The 23,066-nt window shown below is 45.3% G+C and overlaps 4 protein-coding genes across 4 annotated transcripts; all 4 read right to left on the bottom strand.

Annotated features, from left to right (window-relative positions):
• Positions 1-1,772: 1,772 nt before the first annotated feature.
• Positions 1,773-4,918, bottom strand: LOC136462310 (uncharacterized). The gene is made up of 5 exons (XM_066461417.1): positions 4,346-4,918; positions 4,080-4,254; positions 2,533-2,641; positions 2,363-2,434; positions 1,773-2,257 (listed from the first exon to the last, which is right to left on the bottom strand). Exons 1-5 carry the CDS (start codon positions 4,760-4,762, stop codon positions 2,089-2,091), a joined length of 942 nt encoding a protein of 313 aa, XP_066317514.1. The 5' UTR covers positions 4,763-4,918; the 3' UTR covers positions 1,773-2,088.
• Positions 4,919-8,706: 3,788 nt separating this feature from the next.
• LOC136462309 (actin cytoskeleton-regulatory complex protein pan1-like) lies at positions 8,707-9,865 on the bottom strand. The gene has a single exon (XM_066461416.1). The coding sequence runs from the start codon at positions 9,665-9,667 to the stop codon at positions 9,065-9,067; it is 603 nt and encodes a 200-aa protein (XP_066317513.1). The 5' UTR covers positions 9,668-9,865; the 3' UTR covers positions 8,707-9,064.
• A 1,412-nt stretch (positions 9,866-11,277) lies between these two features.
• On the bottom strand, positions 11,278-20,582 carry LOC136466373 (isocitrate dehydrogenase [NAD] regulatory subunit 1, mitochondrial). The gene is made up of 7 exons (XM_066464738.1): positions 19,987-20,582; positions 17,726-17,965; positions 17,287-17,365; positions 15,552-17,021; positions 15,338-15,479; positions 14,654-14,794; positions 11,278-14,422 (listed from the first exon to the last, which is right to left on the bottom strand). The coding sequence occupies exons 1-4, from the start codon at positions 20,524-20,526 to the stop codon at positions 16,747-16,749; spliced, it is 1,134 nt and encodes a 377-aa protein (XP_066320835.1). The 5' UTR covers positions 20,527-20,582; the 3' UTR covers positions 11,278-14,422; positions 14,654-14,794; positions 15,338-15,479; positions 15,552-16,746.
• A 520-nt stretch (positions 20,583-21,102) lies between these two features.
• Positions 21,103-22,674, bottom strand: LOC136462308 (vacuolar protein sorting-associated protein 22 homolog 1-like). Its single transcript, XM_066461415.1, has 4 exons — positions 22,393-22,674; positions 22,186-22,296; positions 21,360-21,495; positions 21,103-21,269 (listed from the first exon to the last, which is right to left on the bottom strand). Exons 1-4 carry the CDS (start codon positions 22,441-22,443, stop codon positions 21,118-21,120), a joined length of 450 nt encoding a protein of 149 aa, XP_066317512.1. The 5' UTR covers positions 22,444-22,674; the 3' UTR covers positions 21,103-21,117.
• Between the last annotated feature and the right edge of the window lie 392 nt (positions 22,675-23,066).

Genomic DNA, 23,066 nt, shown 5'->3' with positions numbered 1-23,066 from the left:
GGAGATTGCCAGATTGGGGCTTAAACACCGCCGTGGAGGTGGCTGCGGACTTGTCCTTCTTCTCCTCGCCCCCGCCGGCGTCCATGTACCGGTCACCTTTCACCATGTCCTTGGCGGCGGCCAAGGGGGAGAGAAACGGGAAGGCCTCGCAGGGCGAGGAGCTGCGGCGGCGGACGAGGAAGGCCCAACGGATCCTGAAGCGAGGGAATGGAAACGATTTCCATCAATGTCAACTCTTTTTTCAGCAAAGTGTCGGTAAAAAAGCATGGTACAGCATTTTTCTTTCACAATAAAATAACATATCTCAGCTGATAAAAAAACGATAATGATATATGACGGTGGTCTGGATGGGAACGGACGCACCCACTCGCTCTCCACCTGTTCTCCCGCACGCACTCGCTCTGCCCCCGCTCCCCCGCTGGCATTCGCTCTCGCTCGCACGCACCGTTCTTCGGACGCCCCTAGGACGGGATGCCGCACCGGCGCGCGAGCTCGCTGCCACCTCTGCCCGCCCGTGCTCCCCCCCCCCCCCCCCCCCCCCCCTCCGACCTCCATGCCACTGCGCGCTCCCTGGCGACCCCACTCCCGCTTCCTCCACCGGAGACGAGGACGATCGTGGCGGCTCCAACGAGGTAGGTCGGTCTTTCTCTGGATCTGAGCCCCTCCCCCTCCTCCTCCTCTGGATCTGGATCTGAGGGACGCGGCGGTGGCTAGGGTTCCGGCGAGCTCTGTTGCAGTAATCTTGTTTTGTTGTTGCAACAAGTAATATTTTTTTGTTGCATTAGTCTTTTTTTTGTTTTCTGATGTTGCAGCTCGCATTGCAGTAGCCTTGTTCTATTGTTGCAAAAAGTAATATTTGTTTGTTGCATTAGTCTCTTTTTTCTGATGTTGCTTCTCTCATTGCGCTTTGCTCTGTTATTACAATAGCCTTGTTCTAATGTTGCAACAAGTAATATTTCTTTGTTGCATTAGTCTCTTTTTCTGATCTTGCATCTCACATTGCAGTAGCTTTGTTCTGATGTTGCAGTCGTCTTGTTCTGATATTGCAGTAGACTTGTTCTGATGTTGTAAATAAGTAATATTTCTGATGTTACATCTCGCATTGCTCCGTGTTGTAACAGATCGTTCGATGAAAATTTTCTCATTCGGGTGACGGAGCACGGTGGGGATGGGACGTGGAGGGCAACAGCCGCGCAGAGGATGGCAGCAGGGCGGCGCAGCAGGGGACGGGCCGCTCGCAGGGGCGTGCTCGTTCTATTGCATTAGGTGGTCCCGTGGGGGCATCCGGACGCGTGCTCGCTCCGGATGTCCAGGGGCTTTGAGAAAAAAAAAACATCCGCCGAACAACTTGACGTACTATGAAAACTATTAGATGTCTACACTACTTTCAGATTTAGGACTTGGAGTGCCCTAATGATTTATGCGTGTGCTTGCAAATAGTTCCAAGTTAAAAAACACATCCCCACTGTTAAAAAAGCCTTATTACTGATTACCTCCTATACATGACACACGTCCAGTAAGGGGGTGAAATCGTGTCTTTCCATAGTGTCCAGATTAGCACGGTACTATAACTCGGCCTGGAATGATAAGCTTCCAACGTTCCTTATGTTCTGCAACGCCTCCCAATTGTGCGTGGCGTTTTCAGAGATCACAGGTAAAGTCCAGTTGGAGTAGAGAAATACAATAACACAAGTAGCTTCCACTTCAGACATATAATACACTGTTGCCATGTCCTGTAAGATTCAGAGAACTAATAGCCATTACATGATCAGTGTTTCCAAGGGGCAGTCATGCACTTATGTGAACAACCCACTACCAATACAGCGATACTTGATTGCACACTAAAAAATGCCATTTGCGGCTGGAACTTCACAAATACACAAGATGACAGTTAATGGCTAAACTGGTAACATCACCAGCAAAAGAATAATTATGAGTTACTCCCTCACTTCCAAATCATAAGTTGTTTTGGATTTTCTAGGTACATCAGCAGCACACAACACTAGTGTACAAACACATACTCTCTCCTTTCCTACTCCCTCCGTTCCTAATTATTAGACATTTTGGCTTTTAGATAAGAGCCGCCTATTATGAAGCTCCTCCTGGTGATTCATTTTTAGCTGCTGCCCTTCTCCTGGTTAGTGGCCCCGGGCTACAAACTATGTCTGGATCTCTTGCTGGCGTCGACTTTGCCTTGCTTCTCGTCACTGATCCTGGAGTGCCTCGGGCAGTAGATGAACTCCCTGATGCCTTCTTCCTGCCAAGGAAAAAAGTTCTCATTCAAGGTTCTTCTGTGGGAGTGCAACATGTAAGGGGCAATGAAAAGGTAAAATAAGGATTTGGGAGCCAGCATTGGTCAAACCTCTTTGGTTCAACAGAGGCTTGGGATGCAACATTATTGGAGCCTGAAAGATTAGTTACTCTTTTCCTATTCCTGCATATTAGTGAGCAATGTAACAAATAAAAAACATGTGAGCAGTATAACCAATTGTTGCAGTAAGGAGTGAAATTCTTTGCAAAGTTTTAGATTACCTGCTGTCAGTGAGAATGGGAGGAAGAAGGTCATGACCCATTTTATGTTTCTTGATACTATTTTTTACCATTTTAGCTTTTTGGCGCCCATTCTGTTCATCCAAGTTACCTACATAAAGAACAAGACGAATTTATTTAATAATAGAAAAAGAAGTAGCAGTAACTATCACAACAAAAGTACTCCCTCCTTTCCAAATTGTAAGTAATTCTAGCTTTTTCAGGTAAATTGTTTTTGCTATGCATCTAGGTATAGGCTGTCTAGACTCTAGATGCATAATAAAAACTAAGTATCTAGAAAAGCCAGAACGACTTATAATCTGGCATGGAGGGAGCAGTGGTGAATATTGAGCAAAAATAAGGCCTACGTTCACGACGAACGTGCTGCCACCATGTAGTTTCTTTGTATGAATTTTCCAATCACATTCCCTGTCCACAGATCACATACCCATTATCTCTATGCAATATTTTGGATGGAAACTCTGCTTTGATGGCACTTTGCTTGATACATAGCATCAAATATCAGCAAATGTGGAGCCCTTGTCAATTTCTGAGATGTCTCATCATATATGGTGTGAGGAGCTTATACAGCATAAGCACAAGGCATCAGCAACCACTTCAGATCAAAATCTACAGCATCATCATCCTGCTTTTCCCTTCGGTGATGCTGCTCTTCCTCATTATAATTCACATCTCCTCTAGAGAGACCAAATGTTGTATCTACAAACTGTGGCACGTCTGGCAAAACAAGGCCATCATCTGCTGCAGCCTCTAGTGGTTCTCACCTACCAATTCAAGTAGGGGCTCGTTCCCCTCACCATAACTCGGAACTTGCAGCTCATTTCCTCAGAGTCACTTCTCAGTTGGTCTCAATTTTATTCACATGCTCACATGTACCAGCTGAGCTCACAAACTTCAGATGCTTTGAAGCCCTTAGTAAAGCTAAAAGATTTTGATGAGTGGCAAGTCTAACTGTGATTGTTGTTGTCAACATACCAGAAATATAGCTCGTGGTAGCTTGCCCAGGAATAGTATTAGTATGTATATTTCCTGACATTTCACCATTGGCTCCGATTGCAAAACGGGGGGAAATAAAGACTAACAGAGGTTTAATAAAAATGATAAATCCTCATAGACCTTTGGGTGGCATTTAAATGAATAAGCACTTTCAGTGGTAAATCTCAGCTGGGTGATTTTTCAGAGGTAAAACCAAACTTTCCTATTTCTAAACTACATCAGTTCTCAAAGTCACAGGTTGTTACTCCAGGCCTTCAGGGAATTTTCAGTTGCTCCCCTTACAACCAAGGAGCAGCTGAGCAGGTAAGAATACAGATCATGGACATAACAGAGATGGCGAAACCTCAATGCCCAATGGAAGCGGTACCAGGAAAAAAAAACTGTGCATATGGAAAAGCTAAAACTTTCCCGATCTAACAATTCAGTTGTAATACCACCAGTGAACCTTTTCAAGAGCATGTACCTACTAGACAGTCACTAGTCGTTTTCTAAAAGTGTAAATTTAAATTAGGTAAGTGCCTAATTTTTAGTACCAGAGGCAGTATTTTCTTCTGGACTGCACAACCCCGCCATCAGCTCCGCTGCGTTGCCGCCCCACAACGGCGGAACAATCGAATCAAAGATGGCCGCCTCACGAGCGTCGCACAGCGCGTTGGCCTCGTCGCACCATTGCCGAGCCTTCTTCAGGAACTCTGTCTGCGTCTCCACCTGCACAGCCACCCGTAGCCAGGGAAAGTTACTAATCTTAATCTGAAGTAGGAAACGTGGAAGAAGGGGCTGAGCAAGCCAGGCAACCTACCTGTGCGAGGAGGTCGTCGAGGATGGAGGACGAGGAGGAGGAGGCGGCGGCAGCGACGGGGTGGGACGAGAAGGAGGCGGCGGCGGCAGCTTCGGGATGGGACGAGGCGGGAGGGGAAGCCGGTGGCTGGGGAGCGGGGAGCGGACCGAGAAGTTCGGAGGCGAGGGCCTCCCAGCGGGAGAGGTCGCGGAGGCGCTTGTCGCGGAGGCGGAGGAGCGCGCGGCGGCGGCGGCGCAGGCCGGCAGCCTCGGGGTCGGGGCCCGCCGCCGGCTGGGAGGAGGAGGGCGCGGCGTCCGGGTAGAGCCCTCTGGCGACCTTGTAGACGAAGCCCTCGTCGTTGCGGATCTCGTACTCCTGCTCGACGTCTTCGCCGACGCCGCCGCCGGGCGCGCCCACGGCCTCTGACGCCGCGGGCATGGGAGGGGCCGAGGGGGCGTGCAAGGAGGAGGTGCCTTGGCGGCCGTGGGGATCTGGTGGTACGCGGGCGCACGGGGAGCGGAAGGAGTTGGGGATTTGGGATTTCAAAAATTTGGGTCTGGGGTTTGGGAAGGCAGGAGCGCGGCTGGACGAAGATGTCCCCGCTCGGCTGATGAGTAGAGTAGTTGGTTGGGTTCGTGTGGGACAGGGATAAAGATGGCAACGGGGAATTCCCCATCGGAGGTTGCCTCCCCATCCCCATCCCTGCAGGGAGAAAAAATCCCCGTCTCCGTCCCCGCCAAAGCTCACGGGGATGATTTCTCCCCCATCCCCGCCCCCGCGAGGGGAAAAATCCCCGTCGGGGATCCCCGTCCCCGCATTTGTTCATCACCATTCAGGTTAATTCATCATCATTCGCATGAGTTCATCGACACAATATTAGAGTACACCACGAATCACAATCCAAAAATAGCTAAATAGCAAGAAGCAGGATATTAATCATCACAAAGGTGTAGAACTAGGGTTATTGCTGTTATATATACTCAGAAGACATTGAGCCTTCGTGGGCTGGTTGGGCCATCAGGAAAGAGAGCAAAGCCTGTATATAAACGGGGCGGGGATGCGGGTATCGGGGACGGGGAATGCTCCCTCCGACCCGTCCCCGCCAAACCCGACGGGGGACGTTTTCTCCCCGTTTAGATCCCCGTGGGGGCATATTTGACTCCATCCCCGTCCCCTAATAGGGGAATTCCCCGCGGGGAATCGGGGATCGGGTCCCCGTTGCCATCTTTAGACAGGGATGCATACCTCGCGCTGCCCTATGCAGAGGGATTTGGACTTTTTTCCAACAAAAGTGCAAAACTTAATCTTCTCCAAATAAAACGTTTGGTTTTGATGCCAATTGCCAAGGTTCCAAAATCTGTAATCCGCGGGAACCCCCCCACACAAAAAAAAAGCAAGCAACATACAGCCTGATCGGCTGGGCTTATTGCCTCGTAAACGATTGTAAATTTTTAGCCGGAACAGTATTTTTCTCTCACACCAAACCAGCCAGCAGTACTTCTTCATGATCCAGCAACCAACCAGCTCAGCTAAACGAACAGGCTGATATTGTCCCGGTATCCTAAAAGTTCGATGCCATTTTATGAATGGCTAAGAATAGCACTTCAATTACCCAGATGCAACAAGTTTTGTTTATCTTAGCGTTATTGGGCCAACCTAGAGTTCACTGATTTGATCGAACTTCATAAATATGTGGAGAAAAGTGATATGAATTGAAGAATTGATCTACCGTTGGTGCCATTACTTTCACATTGCTTGATATTGTACACTGATTTAGGGACCTCCACACGCTTTTGCCCGATAGATCAGAGTTGAATTGTTTAAATCATGGAATAGTGTTTTTCTCTCGCAATATTTTAGTATAAGCATCAGCATAAGCCAAATTTCAGCATAAATGAACAGGGTGAATGTCAAAAGAGAGATCAGATATCTCGTGTTAAATTTCGGCGCCTAATTTCTCAATTTTACAACTTTGCATGAAGGCCCAAATTGTACAACTACATACTACATTACCCAAGGTGATGTTTGGCAAATGGATGAGGTAAATAATGGGTGGATTAAGGCTTTTCTCCCCAATCCAACCCCCCCCCCCCCCCCCCCCCCCCCCCCCCCCCCCCCCATAATTTTGGTCCCTAGTTCTATGGGTTAGTCAATAATAGATGCACAATGGTCAAAGGTAGGCCTATGAAGAGAAACACTACGATGCAACTATGCAAGAGGTCTGTGAAGAGAAACACTACGATGCAATTTCGATAGAGCCCCCGAGGCCTAGAGTGGTGGCGGCGGGGGCGGTGAATGGTCTTGTGTACTACTGGCTTTCCCACTGCTGAAGTAGAGTGTTAGCTGTAAACTGAAACGCTGCAAGACACGAGCAGCGAAGTTCGCTTTGATTTCGACAGAGCCCTCGAGGCCTATAGTGGCGGCGGCGAATGGTCTTGTGTACTACCGTCTACCGGCTTTCCCTCTGCTGAAGTAGAGTGAACTGTAAACTGAAACGCTGCAAGACACGAGCACCAAAGTTCGCTATCTGAAATTCTGAATCATTTGCATTTGATTTGCTATCGAAATCATTTGCATTTGACTGGTTGGAAGCCACTGTCCACAACAGAACCAAATTGTCAAATCAGAAAAAGAAAAAAAAGACAGGTTCAAAGCCAGTGTCCCGGAACAGAACTGTAAATTTTGCCCCTCCTTGCCACTTTCTGTTTGTGACCGGCATAGCCAGGCTGAAATGTACTATTGATTGATTTGTTATGAGAGAAAAATACTGTACCATATTATCATAGTAAGTTTTAGAGTGAAAACAACTTGATAAGGTGGAGCTTGAACTTCATGCATGAGCTAATGTTTGTATACGGGTGCTACAATTCCAATTAACTCTAGTCTGATTGCAAAGATATTTCAAGGGTCAACAGCAGGACATATTCCAATTAACTTCATGCATGAGCTAATGTTTGTATACATTTTTGAGTAAATTTCACATGCGGTCCTCAAACATGTCTCGAGTTCTCATCTAGGTCTCGGTACTCTCAAATTGCACTTCAAAGTCCCTAAACTTTGTTTAGTGCATCATCCGGGTCCAAACACCATCTCCCAAGTCTACCGCGCTCATGTGGACTGTCAGCGTGGATGTTTCTGATGATGTGCGGTTCAAAGTTAGGTGGAGGCAGGGTAAAGTTTATAGAAAACCCTTGACTTCCTCAATCTCCTCATTTGGCATCCCACACCCGTTCGTCTATACGAAGGAGAGGGCATCGATGCTGAACTGCTGATGTGCAGCCGAGCATGCATCCAGATGTCCCGACGGCGCGCTCAGCACCAGTCACCAGAGGTGCCGAATCGGCGTCCTTCCAGCTGTGGCGTTGGGAAGTACGTGGTAGCGGTTCACGGCTTAACGGTGTCGCGCTTGGGGCGTGCTAAGAAAGCGGCGAACAGGCTCCGGAAGCTTCAGTTCATTTGGGGCATCGCCGTGCTCCTCGGCGGATTTGCGAGCGTACTCAACATCATAGACTTCCGGTGCATCACCGTGAACCTCGTCAGTGAGGGCGCACGAATCTTCATCCGCAGCCACGAGCTGGAGTGGCAACACCACGCCGCACAGACCTCCACGGCGCGGGCGGCGTGCTGCGCTCCAGCTTACCAGCTAATTCACGCTCTTCTACACCCTGGCGTTCATGGAGGCGTCGCTCTTCGGTGTACTAGACGTGGAAAGTCTCTAGATCCAAGCAGCTCCATCAGGTGAGCCACGAGTGTGAGCTGGGCGCGTACGAGCTCGTTTCCCTGACGGAGTGACGGCTGACCTGCTTCTTCTACGACGTTGCCGTCGTCAGCTTCGTTGAGGAGCTCATCCTTTTGGACTTTCTCGACGAGCAGCTCATCAGCTTGCCATCGTCAGCTTCTTCTACGACGCTGCCATCGCGGGCACCAGAGGCATCATCAACAAGCTGCAGGACGACGACTGAACACGGCGAGGATACTACGTATTATATGCGGTTGTGTGCGTACTTTGAAGGTCGTACTTTGGAGGAAAAGCGAGGGAGCGGTGGTTGCACTTGGACGTGGTGAAGAACTGAGCTGAAGACAAACGGATGTGGTGTGCCCTGCCCCCACGTAACTCTGAATCACACGAGGGCAGAGCTGGCAGTCCACATCAGCGCTATAGACATGGGAGATGGTGTTTGGACCCCGATGACACATTAAACAAAGTTTAGAGACTTTGTTGTGCAATCTGAGAGTACCGAGAACTTCATGATAACTCAGACAAGTTCGAGGACTGTCGGTGAAATTTACTCTACATGTTTCATGTAGGAGCAGATGTATATCACAACAAAAGCAAAGCATTAATACATTTTCATGGAGCAATGTATCCCGCTTCTCGGCTCAAATCTAACTAAGGTACTAAAGTTTTCAAGCTCAACATGGAACAGTACAGACCAGAGCCTTAAATCTGATTGGATTCAGACTCTGAAATCCACCAACCTTGGTAGTCAATACAAAAGGTCAGTGATGGCAATGCATTGAAGCATCGACAACCATAAATCCGAGCAAAATTGGCTATGCGGCAGCAAAATCTCACATCAGAACTCGATAACTTATATTGCATACCATTGTAATCACTTAATTTGAACATACTTCAAACTACATAACCAGAAACTACATAACCAGAAGCAGTACAAAATCGTCGTCGAATTAACCACTGTGAACTCAACGCCAGATACAAGAGATCGAGGCCTGTCAGATTCAATTTTCAAGTCCAGGCACCTGCATGCGTCGGTTGGCCTCCGACTTCTTGCCGCCGAAGAACTCGTCGGGGACAACCTTGAGCTGCTTGCGCTTCTTGGACTTGGCGATCTTCTGGATCGTCTTGGGGTTGGTGACCCGCTGCAGCTTGGTGCCCGTGCGGAGCACGTTCTCCTGCTTGCGCTTCTCCCGCTCCTCGCGGGCCTTGCGCTTCGCCACCTTGTTCTGCCGGATCTCCTCCTTGAGCTCCGCCTTGCGGGCCTGGTACGCGCGCTTCAGCGACTTCTCCCGGACGCGCTGCTCCAGCGGGGTCGGCTTCCGCGACACCACCACGGCCGACGCCCGCCGGGTGCGGGGCTCCTTCCACCGGCGCCCCGACACGCGCCCCGCGATGACGCCGTCGTAGGTGGGCTGGCCGAAGGAGGCCGGCTTCGACGGGTCGGAGAGGGAAGGCATGGCGCGGAGCTTAGACGGCCGGGGCGCGTCGGCGTCGAGGTCCATGGAGTCCTCGGCCGCCGCCTCGGCCTCCTCGCGGCGCTTGCGCTTGCCGCGCTCGCCGCCGAGGCCCTCATCCAGGTAGCGGAAGTCGAGGTGGGAGGCCATGGGGGAACTGGTCGGGTGCTTGGTGGCGCGATTTGGGAGGAGGGGCGGAGGGAGGACGAACGAGCAGGCGGCGGTGGGTTTATTAGGGTTTGGATGAAGAGTAGCAGCGGCTGGCGGCTGGCTGGATGGGCCGGGCCTCTTTGCCAAGGGTGATGTTTACTGGTTCCGGGACGCCGGGCTATTGCCAGAGAAAATACAGAGGCTTTTACCTGAGTGTCGTTATAAAAGTTAATAATTATTCACAAGTTATTAAAAAAATTGAGCAGTCATAGGTCTCTTTTAGCCCTCACGCCACTTCTATCAATTTGGCTCAGTGTCAAACTGCCGGTGTAAAAAGTCAAAAATACCCTCAGATCTAAATATGCAATTAACTTTTTTGAACGTCTTAACAATCTCAAATGAAAAAAACTCAAAACTAGAAAGTTACAGATCTCGTCGAGATCTACAATATTTATATAAAAATTATCTCCATTTGATTCCGTACGAAAAATGTGCTTTTTCTAAGACATATTGTTGAGATCTACAACTTTCTAGTTTTGTGTTTTTTATTTGAGGTCATTAAGATGCTCAAAAAATTAATTGCATATTCAGACTTGAGGATACGTTCGACTTTTCAAAGCAATGGCGCCTATAAGAACTCAATTTTTTTAGTGACTTATGTGTAATTACCAACTTTTATAATGACACACAGGTAAAAGCCTCGACAATATAACTTGGACTGAGTATAGAACCAAATTTCTGAATTTCTTCTTATCTCAATTCTGAAGCGTATATGAAGTCTTCAGCTCCTCTATTTGTTTTTTAAAGTCTTCAGCCTAGAAGATTGACCAAAGTAAACCGGGGATGCATACGAATGGTACTAGACGGGGATTTAGTTCACAATATTGATCAAAAGTTGAGTGAAGACCAAACATATTTTCCTCTTATAGAAAAAAAATGATAGTCGTTTCCTCCACATATAGAAACTACTCCCTTCACTCAGGTGGTGTTTAGTTCCCAAAATTTTACAGAATTTTTCAAGATTCCCTGTCACATCGAATCTTTGGACGCATGCATGAAGCATTAAATATAAATAAAAAATAAAACTAATTACACAGTTTAGACGAAATTCACGAGACGAATCTTTTAAACCTAATTAGACTATGATTGAACACTAATTGTCAAATAACAACGAAAGTGCTACAGTACTATTTTCCGAAAAAATTCGCCAACTAAACAAGGCCCCAGTTTCTCCGAAATTACACTGCCACTGCCACATTTATTTTATACCATATTTTTTATGATTAAAAATTCGCTATCATTTAGTACATTTGATTATAAATACAACCATATCCAGTTTGTATTACAAGAGTTACAAATTATTGGCCAAATTATTGGTCAGAAATTGTAGAGTTTGAACCTTAATACCCACTAGTAGATTGGCGCGCGCATCCGCGCGCCTGTGTGCCTGTAAATGGAGATTTTGTGTAACAATGGGCGTGTTAGAAATCTAAGTGAACTAAGTATAAAGTTGAAAGCAGTACAATGTTCAAGTGCGCAATACATGTATGAAACTGAACTGTTCCATGGATTTAGTATATTATGAATTGAAGACTTAGAAAAAAGTCATCTAGCCCTGAATCATTTATCCTTTACTCATCCTTGACACAACAAAGCAGTACAATGAAGAAAAGCTAGCTGATCTACATAGAAGAGTCTATACAATAGTAGACAATATCCTGGTCATACACAAGGCCCTCAGAATATGTTCAACCAGCTACACAAGCATATCTCGCTTACATTTATGGTTATGGAGATCATGGCGGTCTCCTCTTCAGCCTTTTTGAGATCAGTTCATGGTAATCTTCTTTTAAGACTCCCTTGGATAAGTGCACAAAAGTATAGAAGAAGCTGAGGAGCCAAGTTATATATACGTAAAATTGAACGCAGATGTTGATCAATGGCTGGCCATTTGTTTGGGGGCTTCAATGTGTGGCCTCTTAATGAGCAGCCTGTGTCCTGCAACAATAAATAATGGATGACCACAACGTCCATAATCTGTGTAGTGTTGACGTTGTTTAAGATCGATATGACGAACCGGACAAATTGACATCAATCTGAAAATGAAGAGCAAGCAAATTTGAGATGTTAACGCCATTGAAGTGCACCCTTAATGTGTTAGCTGTCTATGTATATTGTATGTATACCCTACAAAAGTAAATGGAAATGGCAGTAGATACCTATGTCATGAATAGAACCTAGAATTGTATATGAAACAACACTGCTAAAAAAAACAGTTTCCGATGTGGGCAATCTGATTTGCCTTTCTATCTGCAAGGATAGCTTGGGAAAAACTTGTCTTCTTAACCGCCTTAGAGTCTTAAGCAACATGTCAGAGTTCCTATGAATTCCATTCGAATCCAAGAGGTTTTCATTACAGAAATTCTTAGTATGTTCCTCTAATTAGTTACATCATCAGTTAACTGAGCTATATTATCTTATGATACGTGTACTATATATAACATATCAGGCACGGATCAACTTAACTACTGGTGCATCCAGAATATGGAGAAGGAAAAATAAGGCAAAGATGAGGTCAGTAAAGCAGCAAAACAGCACTAACCAAAGCTTTTTTTTCCTGGACACTGCATTGAACCTTAGTGGAACTTACTTCGATATAGACAAGGTTCCTCCTTTGTAGCTTCATTACTAATCTTTTCTAAATGTAATTTAGAGGCAGACATGGCAGCACATTCTTTAACCAGTTGGACATTTTAAGTGAGAGTGTTCAGTGTAGTTGAATGGTGCTCATAACCAACTATATTTAAGATTAACTGGAAGCTGCAGGTTGGGCCTAACTATTTTGCAGGAGTCACGCTGTTGCAATTAGACCTCTTTTTGCATAGTAGTGCTGTGAGTTCGTCGCTGTGAGTTCGTCAACACGAGTTCATAAGGAAATAAATGGGAAAATAAACTATTTATTACTTTTTCCCCAACCGTGACCAACAACAGCATCACTGAAACTATAAAGATTTTGTATTGTTTGCAACAGTCACCAACAACAGTTTTCTAGCAGCAGTTCCATCTATGACTATTATCTAAACCGAACTATAAACTGCTGAGTCCACTATCATCATCATTAGTTGAATTATAAACTAATAACTTCTATCAATATCTGTAATTACTACAGGCAAAGTTATATATGCAGGATGATCTGCTTAATTTTCTATTAGCACCAAACCCATGATTGATGGCTGAAACTTAACAGAGTTTATCAAACTTGGTGGCCCTTTCAGTCCACTTAGCTAACTAAGGTTCCTGAGGTAGTTTTCTATCTACATGCACACATATTCTATACAACATGTTGTAGGAGTGTCAAACATTCGTAAATAAACTAATCCATGAGCTCTAGGATCTATCAAAGTCAAAGGCAATGGATTCTGATGTCCCAATTATTTAATAACCAAACAACTCAACTGAAATACATGGAGTACGTAAATTTAGAGCAACAACTAATGTTGCTGATGAATCGATCATCAGCTGACTTCCCCTTATCTAGCATATTTTCTTAGAAACTATGCCCACAAAACATGTGCAGCTCGGCTGTAGTTTGCAAACATCATGTGAAGCAAAACGAAACACAGAGATAAGTTAGAAAATAAGTTCAGCTAGGGAACTCATACTCATTTATGTTGTACATCATTTTGGGATAGGGAGCAGAAATAGGAAGTTGAAATCATGACGTATGGAAGCAAACAAAAGACCTCCTATTTGGAGAACCAAAGACACATGTACTGAAGTAAATTAAAAACAATAAAGAAAATTAACCTTTAGGCAGCAGGGTAGCAGCTGACATCTGTGATCAGCTAAACAAACCTTGAGCGGTATATTGGAGGAAGCTAGAAAATAAAATCAGGAGCTCATTAGACCTGTATTTATGAAAACTCTAAACATTTCAACTATACTACTGAATTCGAAGCATATGTGCTGTAGTAGCCGACGAATTTTTGGAAATGTTGTCGCTCACAACAGAACATTGATTCAATTATCATGTAATAAAAACGCTATGCATGGCAACTGAAAAAACAAGTAGATGTTGGTTCTGTCCTGCATGGAATGGCTAGCCTGTGTGATGTAATAAACTGGAATGATTGTAAGGTAATATAATGCATGATAAAAGAAAAAGGCCTTATAGCTGTTTGACTTTATCGGACAAATAGAACAACGATGCATAGTGGGTCCCTTAATGGCAGCATGGTTCGTTCTAGATGGTCAAAATCCTATAGCTCACATTGACGCAAATTGCAGGAAAGCAATGAGCTATAAATAAACAATAGCGGTACTGTTGTACAACTATTTATACAGCGTATATGTTGAGATAAGTCATAAGTGGGTCGGCAGCGGCAAGGAGCATGTACTGCACGATAGTTAGATAAGCATATTTGGACCAGCTCAAACTTGATACCATCTTCAATTAGAGGAACTGGAAACTACGAAATCCAATAAGATATCCAAAACAATTTGGAATTTGATTCTGAATATCTTCATGCCATCTGAACACATATTACACCTTATTTGAACACAGAAAACAAAGGAAAGGACATATATATGAGTACATAAGTAGGCAGCATTTCGATCTATTATTATGAAATAATCTAAACTAACATCTAAGGAAGGCAGAGAAAGTGGATAACATACCAAAACGATGAACTGAACCCTAGGTGTCCTCCCGAGGATTGAGTAGGTGTTCCCCCTGGATGATTAAGGGAGCCCAACCTACAAAATAAAGCCATATTAGAATTGGCGTCGAAAAATATGATGACGCAACAAATCTCTTTTGATTTCATTTTGTGCATTTTTTGAGGTACACGATAGAGCGAAGGACTAACTGGATAATTAGTCAATTTCGTTGCATCATCTTAGACAGCAAGCAGTTGCATAGAACTTAGAATTTACGAATGTATCGGGAAATAGGTAGAACTGATAAAGGAGATGGTGCGAAAATACCAATAATCAAGAAACATGATCAATCTTCCTCTGAAATCATCAAATTCTCCAATAAAAACCGGCATCAACAAATCTTGTCATGGAGAGACCTGCGTTGGCAGCTGCCACCTGAGAAAAGGTAACCACATATTACCTGAGAACCTGAAGACAAAAGGAAGGTGAACTAAGACCATTAGGAATTGATAAGCTAAACTTTGGGTGGCAAGCATGTAGCTTATCAAGCTCTCCAGAGTATTAGCACATATATTTAAAGTTAACTTCTGAGGCAAATATGTGGACTGCTATATCTGGAATGACCATAGGCATGAATAGTGTAGCATGGCATATACAAAACTCAGGATGTTAGTAACAGTAACAACATGCTATTAGTATGATTCCCGTATACAAAAACCAAATTTGATAGCGCAAGATTATTGACATCTCAGTGTTATAATATGTCTGCTTCAAAAAACAAAAACACATACACTGGCACTGATATATGCAGAAAAGAGATTGAGACTGAATTTTCTAGACTCAGTATCTGCTCCATGCACCGAAAAGAAACATTCCTTATTATAAATGAGGCATCTGGCAAGTTGCCAACCTGTGAAGCAACCGTGTTATGGTTTATCCTAACACAGTTCTGTTTTTAATCTGCACTATTTTCATCCAGCATCATAGTTTAAAGGGAGGAGGGTAAGGCACCTGGTGGCGGAGATCGATAGCATCTTTTTCACCTTGGCTGCTCCATTTGCATCCATAGAAAAAAGAAGATGGAGTATGGATCTACAGAGAGGAGAAGATAGAGCACCATAGAAATGCCCCTGTTCTTGCCCAATCCAGAACCCTAGAAATCAAAATCCCCAAATATCAGTGCATCCCCTAACCATAACGCAAAGAGATAAGGCCATTTACTTACCTAAGACGCCGACGGACCAGTGGATCATGTGATTCCAAATATCCTGTGGGGGAACTAACGGATCCGGCCATGGAGGCACTGGATCCAGTCATGGAGGCCCCCGATGAACCCCAGCAAAGGTGGACGACAAGCACGCAGATCTCCGGTTGACCCCAGCGCCGGAGTGTGAAGGAGAAGAGGAGCAAGGGAGGGAGGCCGCCTTTACCTGGGGTCTGCTCGCGCCGGGTGGTCGCCGAGCCGCCCGCGCCGGCGGACGCTCGGCGGCCTCCACACCGGCGCCCTCGCCAGCCACGCCGCGCCAGGGCTGTGCTCCGCCCGCACCCCGCGACCAGCGGCGTGGCCGTAGCCGGTGCATCGCCGTGGGAGAGAAGGAGAGGAAGGGGAGGCGCGAGCGGCGGCGGCGGCATCCGTGCGAGCCACGGGAGGAGTGGGGGAGAACGGGGAAGTGATGAGGCCGACTCTTTTTTTTTCCTATAGAAGGATCTGGACCCAAAATCGGAAGCCGCAGTATATATTTGATGGATTGGCTCCAGAGCAGAAGCCGGATTATGCTGAGAGAATTACACGGGAAGCTAGTGGATGCCAATAAAGAGTGGTCGAAGCTGAGAAGCTGTCGCAGAAGCTGTTGCTTCGAGCGATCTGGGCCACCAAACGCGTGATCGGACGGCCGAGGCTATTTTGGGCGACGTGGAGGGTGGCGCAGGCGGAGGAGCTGGCCATCTTTTTGGCTTTTAAATATGCCACCTTATAAACAGGACCGCAGAGAGTACTCTACATAGTTTCAAGGCATACAAAAGGTACTGTTCGGTTTAAGAGTCAATAAGAATGCAACCAACGCAAACAGCAGTTGGACGGTAAGCAGTATGAAACAAACAGACAAGGTCGCGCTTGATTACGAAATACATAAGGATACATGATAGCATGACAGTAAGCAGCCAGCCCAAAAGAAGAGAACTGTTCCATATTTTCTCTTATTTCCAGTTAAGAATTAAGGTCACAAAAATTTGCGTAAAAATTAATATTGAGTTTGCTCAGTTACTCCAAACCCAAACCAGGTCAGAAACGAGATACCTGAAGATTGTACAAGGATTTGCCAAACAAAATGGTGATCCAAACCTACGAGGAACAAATATTTAGTCAGGACTAGTTACCTAGTCCAAGAGGAAAAAAAATGTATTAAACACACGGTTTGTCTTTAACCCAGTTTGGCAATGACAGCATCTATGACTTCCTGGGTGGTGCTGGTGCCGCCCAAATCTTTGGTTCTGTACTTGCCTTCTGCAATGACACGCTTAACTGCCGTCTCCAGCCGGTCAGCAAATGATGGAAATTGCAAGTGCCTCAACATCATGGCAGAAGATAGCAGCAGCACAACAGGGTTAGCTCTCTTCTTCTCCACAATTTTCTCATTTCCAACATTTCCTGCAGAAGCACCTTGCTCAAAGATAGCATGGTCCTGACCCACATTACCTGAAAAGATGCACCACATGAAGATTCACATGCCTTCCAAAATGGTATACTGCATCTGCTCAAATATGAGTACTAAACTTGCACAATCTTGCTATACAAAACTCATGGAAAAGATTAACAGCAGTATGAAAACAAAAAACACATAGATGGATGCAGTAAAAGAGCCAAAAAAATCAAACAATGGGCAGATGCAAATACAACTTTACATAAAACCATGTATGCTATTTGCACGTGTAGGATTCGTAAATCATAGTTAGAACTCTACCTCCAGGCATGACACCAGTGCCTCCAGCAATACCTGCAGCTACATTAGCCACCAGATTGCCATAAAGATTTGGGGTGACCTATAAAAGGAACAAAGAAAAGTATGTTCAAACTCCACAGGTAATCTTAGTAAATCATTTGAAATCTTCACATTATTCTGGAAAAAGCCCTATAGAACAAGACAAAACAAAGGAAAATGTGAGCTTGGCGACACTAGGAACTAACATGCTTTTATATCACATTTGCAGAGCATAGTTCATTTGGTATTCAAATAGTCCACAAAAGACCAGTATAAGATTGTAGGTATATAACATGTGGCATATCCAAGATCATAAAGACAACAGGTGTTGTACTTTGCCTTTGTAGAATAACAAAACCACATCAAACATCACCTAGGTGAGAAACTGTGTCAATCAAGTGATAAGAGTGAACACACGTACCATAACATCAAATTGTTCAGGCTTTGCAACAAGCTGCATACAACAGTTGTCCACAATGATTTCATTATATTGAATTCCAGGGTACTTCTTTGCAACCTCACGGCAAGACTCCAAGAACAAACCATCAGCAAGCTTCATAATGTTGGCTTTATGCACTGCTGTCACTTTCTTTCTATTGTTAAGGTATGCATACTCAAAAGCATACTTGGCAATTCTTTCAGAGCAAAATTTTGTTATCACCTAACAAATCAACAAAGTGATAGTAAACATAGTGAGGTGAAATATTCTTTTAGATGGCAAAATAGAAAGGAGCTGCAACATTGTATGCTTACAATAGATATGGGCATATGGCATAGTGGAAAAATTCGGCATGCCATAAGAATGTGTACTAAAAGAACTTGCAATATGTTCCAACAGCAGATACAGTTTCGGTGAAAAAGCACTCATGTAAAGAAAGGTTTGTTACACTGCAACTTGTAAAATGTAGGTTTCCGATATATCTGGCTTTTGAGCAACGATAACCCAAAGAGTATTCGCTGCCAAGTCAAAACAGGGTACCATAGTCAACCAGTATTACAAAATTTTAAAAATTAAACCAATATTTGGGAGTTTAGGCCCACCATTCATGACATCAAAGAGAAATGTCATGGAACAAACTAAAAAATCAAGTTAACAAAAATAAGTTGCAGAATACTGTGGTATTTTTGGCAACTTTCTAAGGTTACATCAACAAGGCCATAAATCGGGCTACATACTAGGAACGAATAAAACTTAACGCCCCTTTGAACTTTATATTTTATTAATTAAAAATTACATTCACTACTCCATACATGAACATAGCAAGTTAAAATTGTATTCTTTGATTAGCGTGACACGGAGAACTTAGAGAATAAGGTGATGCAAGTTATCTTTAAACTCTAACATGCATGTTATGTGCTCAGATGTCATTAACAAAGAGTAATGGCCATTAGATTTGCTGTTACTATTATATCCGATGTTTCAAAAAAAAACAATAGGAATTAGGCAGGTGGTCAGGCAGTGCCTAAGGATCCTAAAAAAAAGGGCATACCCAGTGCAGAGAGCTCCCGCTCTGTGCGGGGTCTAGGGAAGGGTGTCAGTGGCAAGCCTTACCCTCGCCTAAGGAACCTAGCGATTGGATTTTTTTCTGATCAATTAGAGTGGTCATGTTAAATAGAGAAGATATGGCATATTAGAAGAAAGACCTTGACATTATCACAGGTCCATGATTTCCATGACCATACTTCATCTTCCTCCATCTCCAATAGTCCCATTTTCTTTCATAGATCAAAACCAAACCCACTCTAAGCAAAAGAAACACACATAAAAAAGAACACCTAGGCAAAAGCAAAACTCCTACATGCTAAGCTTGGTGGTGCTCACCAGTCACCACTTGTTGAAATAGATATTACAATGATAGTTATAAATGAACACAGAGACTATTGTTATTGTAACATGACTACATAATCTTCAATACAAAATTTCTTTTTGTGTTCAGATTAATCAAAGATTTGTAATAATGATTAATATTCCTTGAGCAAATTATATCACTTTCACTGTTTCCACACTATCAAGAAGGACAGGGATAACATACACCCTTCACAAACATCGAATAGCTTTATAGAACACCTATAAATTAGAAGTGCATCTCACTTAACATGGGAATACACTTAAGCAAGTCACCATGGAACGCTGTATGAACTATCCAATGACACCGATATCTCAACCTCAGATTCACAGCAAGTAGATCAGCTTGCTGGACACATAAAAATAAAGTAAACTGCCAAAAACGCATCAGGTTTTTCCGTACAAAATGCAGAAACGCGTTGATTTCTCAACTGAATGCCCAAATGCACCAGTTACTATATTTCAAGATTCAACCATTAACCTACCAATCAGAAACACTAAACAAGTATAGCAAGCATGCCATATACCATCGTATCTATCATATATATAAGGGACACCCAAAAAGAATGCAAATTAATTTTCCCAAATAAAATAAACAAGATTGCTGATTCAACTTCCTGATGCAATTCTATCATCATGCTTGTGTTCACCAGCCAATCCGGAGACGGGTGTGTATAAGTATAACTCTACCAACAATTAGACAAGTAGATTCAATAACTGACATAGTATCTATAAGCTTGGCACATTTAGCCGTATGCACATAATAGCTGCCAGCGTGCCACACATTGCATCATCGAAGCTATAACTTGCAGAGTAATACATGGAATTCTCCATACCTTGAGACTCTCAACGACGCCAGGGACGACCTCATGCTCGAGCCCCGAGTACTCGCCCTCAGTGTTCTCCCGAATGACGACGATGTCCACGTTGTCGTGCCTGGTAGGCAGGCCAGGGAGGTTGAAGCAGTTGACGAGCGCGGCGTAGAGGTCTAGCTCCTTCCGCAGCTGCACGTTGAGGGAGGAGACACCGCCGCCGACGGGGGTGGCGAGGCCGCCCTTGAGGCAGACCTTGTTGCGGCGGATGGACTCCATGACCTCGGCGGGGACCGTGGGCATGTCGCCGTGGACCTCGTACGTCTCGAAGTAGACCGGCGCGTGCATCGCCTCCATCACCTGCCGCACGGCGCCCGTGACGAGGGGCCCGATGCCGTCGCCCGGGATGAGGGTGACGCCGCGCGGGGCGCCGTCCCCCGGGCGGGGCATGTAGGTGACGGTGCGGCGGGACACGGCGCCGGCGAGGGGAGTGGAGGGGTAGGGGGAAGGGGAAGGTGACGGGGCGAGGAGGCGGCGTAGGAGAGGGGTCGACCGCCGCGCCATGGCCGGGGGCTAGGCCGCTAGGGTTTCAGGGTTGATGCGATCGGGGGAGGGGGAGGGGGAGGGGGAGGAAGGGGCAATTTAATTTATTGCCACTCTTACCGTTGCCACTCCTCTAGTTGCCAGTGTTAAAAGTGCTCCTACATATTTGTCACTGCAGCAATTCGCTTCCTATGGATTTGCCATTTTCGCCGACGTGTCGTGCCAGATGAACTCGCCAGCGTGGAAGGCAGCCTGGGAGGCCTGTTTGGGCCTGGCAAATGACTTTCCTGCCCCTCGCCCTTTTCTTTTGTTCCCGGGCTAATCCCGGTTGGGTCAGAGGCAGAGGCAGGTCAGAGGCAGAGGCACCCCACAGCACTCTCGCAGCTTCTCTCACCCCCACTCCTCCTGTGTACTACTGATGGAACATATATATGGAACATGATGAAAAATACATGCTGGAACATGGTGCATATATGCTGAAAAAATAGAAGCTCAAACTGCCATAAATTACCATAACAACATACATAACTGATCAACAACATGCATAGATCCATACATAAAAGGTCCACGGTCATTGACATTAGTTCTTACAGCAGTGGCACATGACAACCATTAGTGGTACATAGCCATACAAAATAGGTCCTTGATCCATGATTCAAGGGTAGCTTTTCTCTTCTGACCAAGCAGTTTGCGGAGATCCAATAAATCAATCAGGCCACCATTATGCGATCTGGTTGCAATGCATATGTCAACTATCTGAACTCCTGCCACAATAGGCATCAATGGTAAGCATACCAGATTTTACTTCCATGACCAGAAGAACGCTCAAGAAAGCTTAAAGTGAGTATGCCAACCAAGTTCATAGTAGAAGTCACCAATCCCTAGAAGTTCTGCCCAGACTCCTTTATTAGATGCCAGTGGATCTACTCCAACTTTTGCGCACATCTCATGGAACTGCTGTCTAAATACTGGGTTTTTACGGATGTCACTCTACAATAGCACAATATGAACATGTAACATTACCATAGAGAATCAGAGTGCACTTTGCCATTTGAATTTTGAGGTGACTTAATAAGGCCATGTAAGAGGAAAATACTACTTCAGGTTTTTCTTTCCATTGACTTCTTTTGTGAGAATGGGGATTGCTTACTGAACTGATATTATCTATAAGTTGCTCCATGACTTATTAGTGAATTCTCACTTAAAAGCTATGGGTTATCATATTTGATTGCTCCATTTTTCACTTATGTTTCTGTTAACCCTTGATTGGTATTGGATCTAAGAGGGCCATGTTTAATAAAATAGCAGTAACTGCAGCATCTACATATTTCTAAAAAACCATTTCATTTTTAGGTAAGAATTCAGCAGATAGTACATAATAAAAGCATAGATAATATGTTTTATGAAGGGATATTGGCAGGAGAGTTGCTCATTCATTTAGCAGATGAGTTTAAAATAGAGAATTTACAAACCACGTGAAAACTCTCAATCCCAAGCAGGCCATGAAGTTTAGCATTGATCTTACACTTATAATTACATAAAAAATAGGTAATCCAATCCATATATCATCATCCAATAAGCCAACCGATAATTTGCAATTTTGGGCATATTATAACAATTAAGTGTGATTAGGCTTTCTTCTCCTTCGACATTTCAACTAAATACAGGAGAGTGGATCACCTTATGCTTGCGAGCAAATTCCTCGAGCTGTGACCGGAACGTCGCAAGCTGCTCCTTCATGACATCGGTCCTCACCTTGGCCGCATTCTCCCCGACCAGCCGGAATTGGTCCTGAAAGTTCCCAGCAAATCTCTCATCTCATCTTCCAACCAGGGAAAAAAAGAGCACAGACCACTTACTTAAAACAAACATAAGAACTGCACATACGCGAGTAGCCGCCGCATTCTGCAAGCCAGCGATCACAGGCCTCCTCCTCATGCTTCCCAGCGGTGACCACGGAAGCGAGGACGACGAGCTCGAGGCGTCGAGACGGCGCGAGCTTGAGCGGAGATGGAGGGCGAGCTCAGGGCCGTCAGGGAGGGCGAGGGAGGCCCAAGAGCCGCCAGAAACGGCCAGATGAGGCGCGGGGGAGAGCGGATCGGCTGTGGTGGTGCTCCTTCGGGCGCGCAGAGGAGGCGGCGGCGCTGGAGAGAACGGGAGGCGGGGCGGGCGGGCTCGAGCTGGGCACGCGCGCACGCGTGGGGAAGGAGAGAAGTCAGAGGCCTAGAAAAGAACGTGAGGTGGAGGAGGGGCAATATGGTCATTTGCCACGCCCAAATAGGGTTCGCAGGCTGCCTTCCACGCTGGCGAGTCCATCTGCCACGTCATGTCGGCGAAAATGGCAAATCCGTAGGAGGCGAATTGCGTGCAGTGGTAAATATGTAGGAGCATTTTTAACGCTGGCAACTGGAGGAGTGGCAACCGTAAGAGTGACAATAAATTAAATTGCCCGGGAGGAAGGAGGAAGGCCGCGGCAGCGAGGATGCCAGGGAGGCAGGGACAGGAGAGGACTCGAGAAGGCCAGGGGAAGAACGGGCCGACAGGTTTCCGCGTTCTGCTGG

The sequence above is a fragment of the Miscanthus floridulus genome, chromosome 7 (assembly GCF_019320115.1).
Source record: "Miscanthus floridulus cultivar M001 chromosome 7, ASM1932011v1, whole genome shotgun sequence".
In the NCBI taxonomy this organism is placed as follows: Eukaryota; Viridiplantae; Streptophyta; class Magnoliopsida; order Poales; family Poaceae; genus Miscanthus; species Miscanthus floridulus.
The sequence above is the reverse complement of the archived record's forward strand: the minus strand, read 5'-3'. Positions and strand labels throughout refer to the sequence as shown.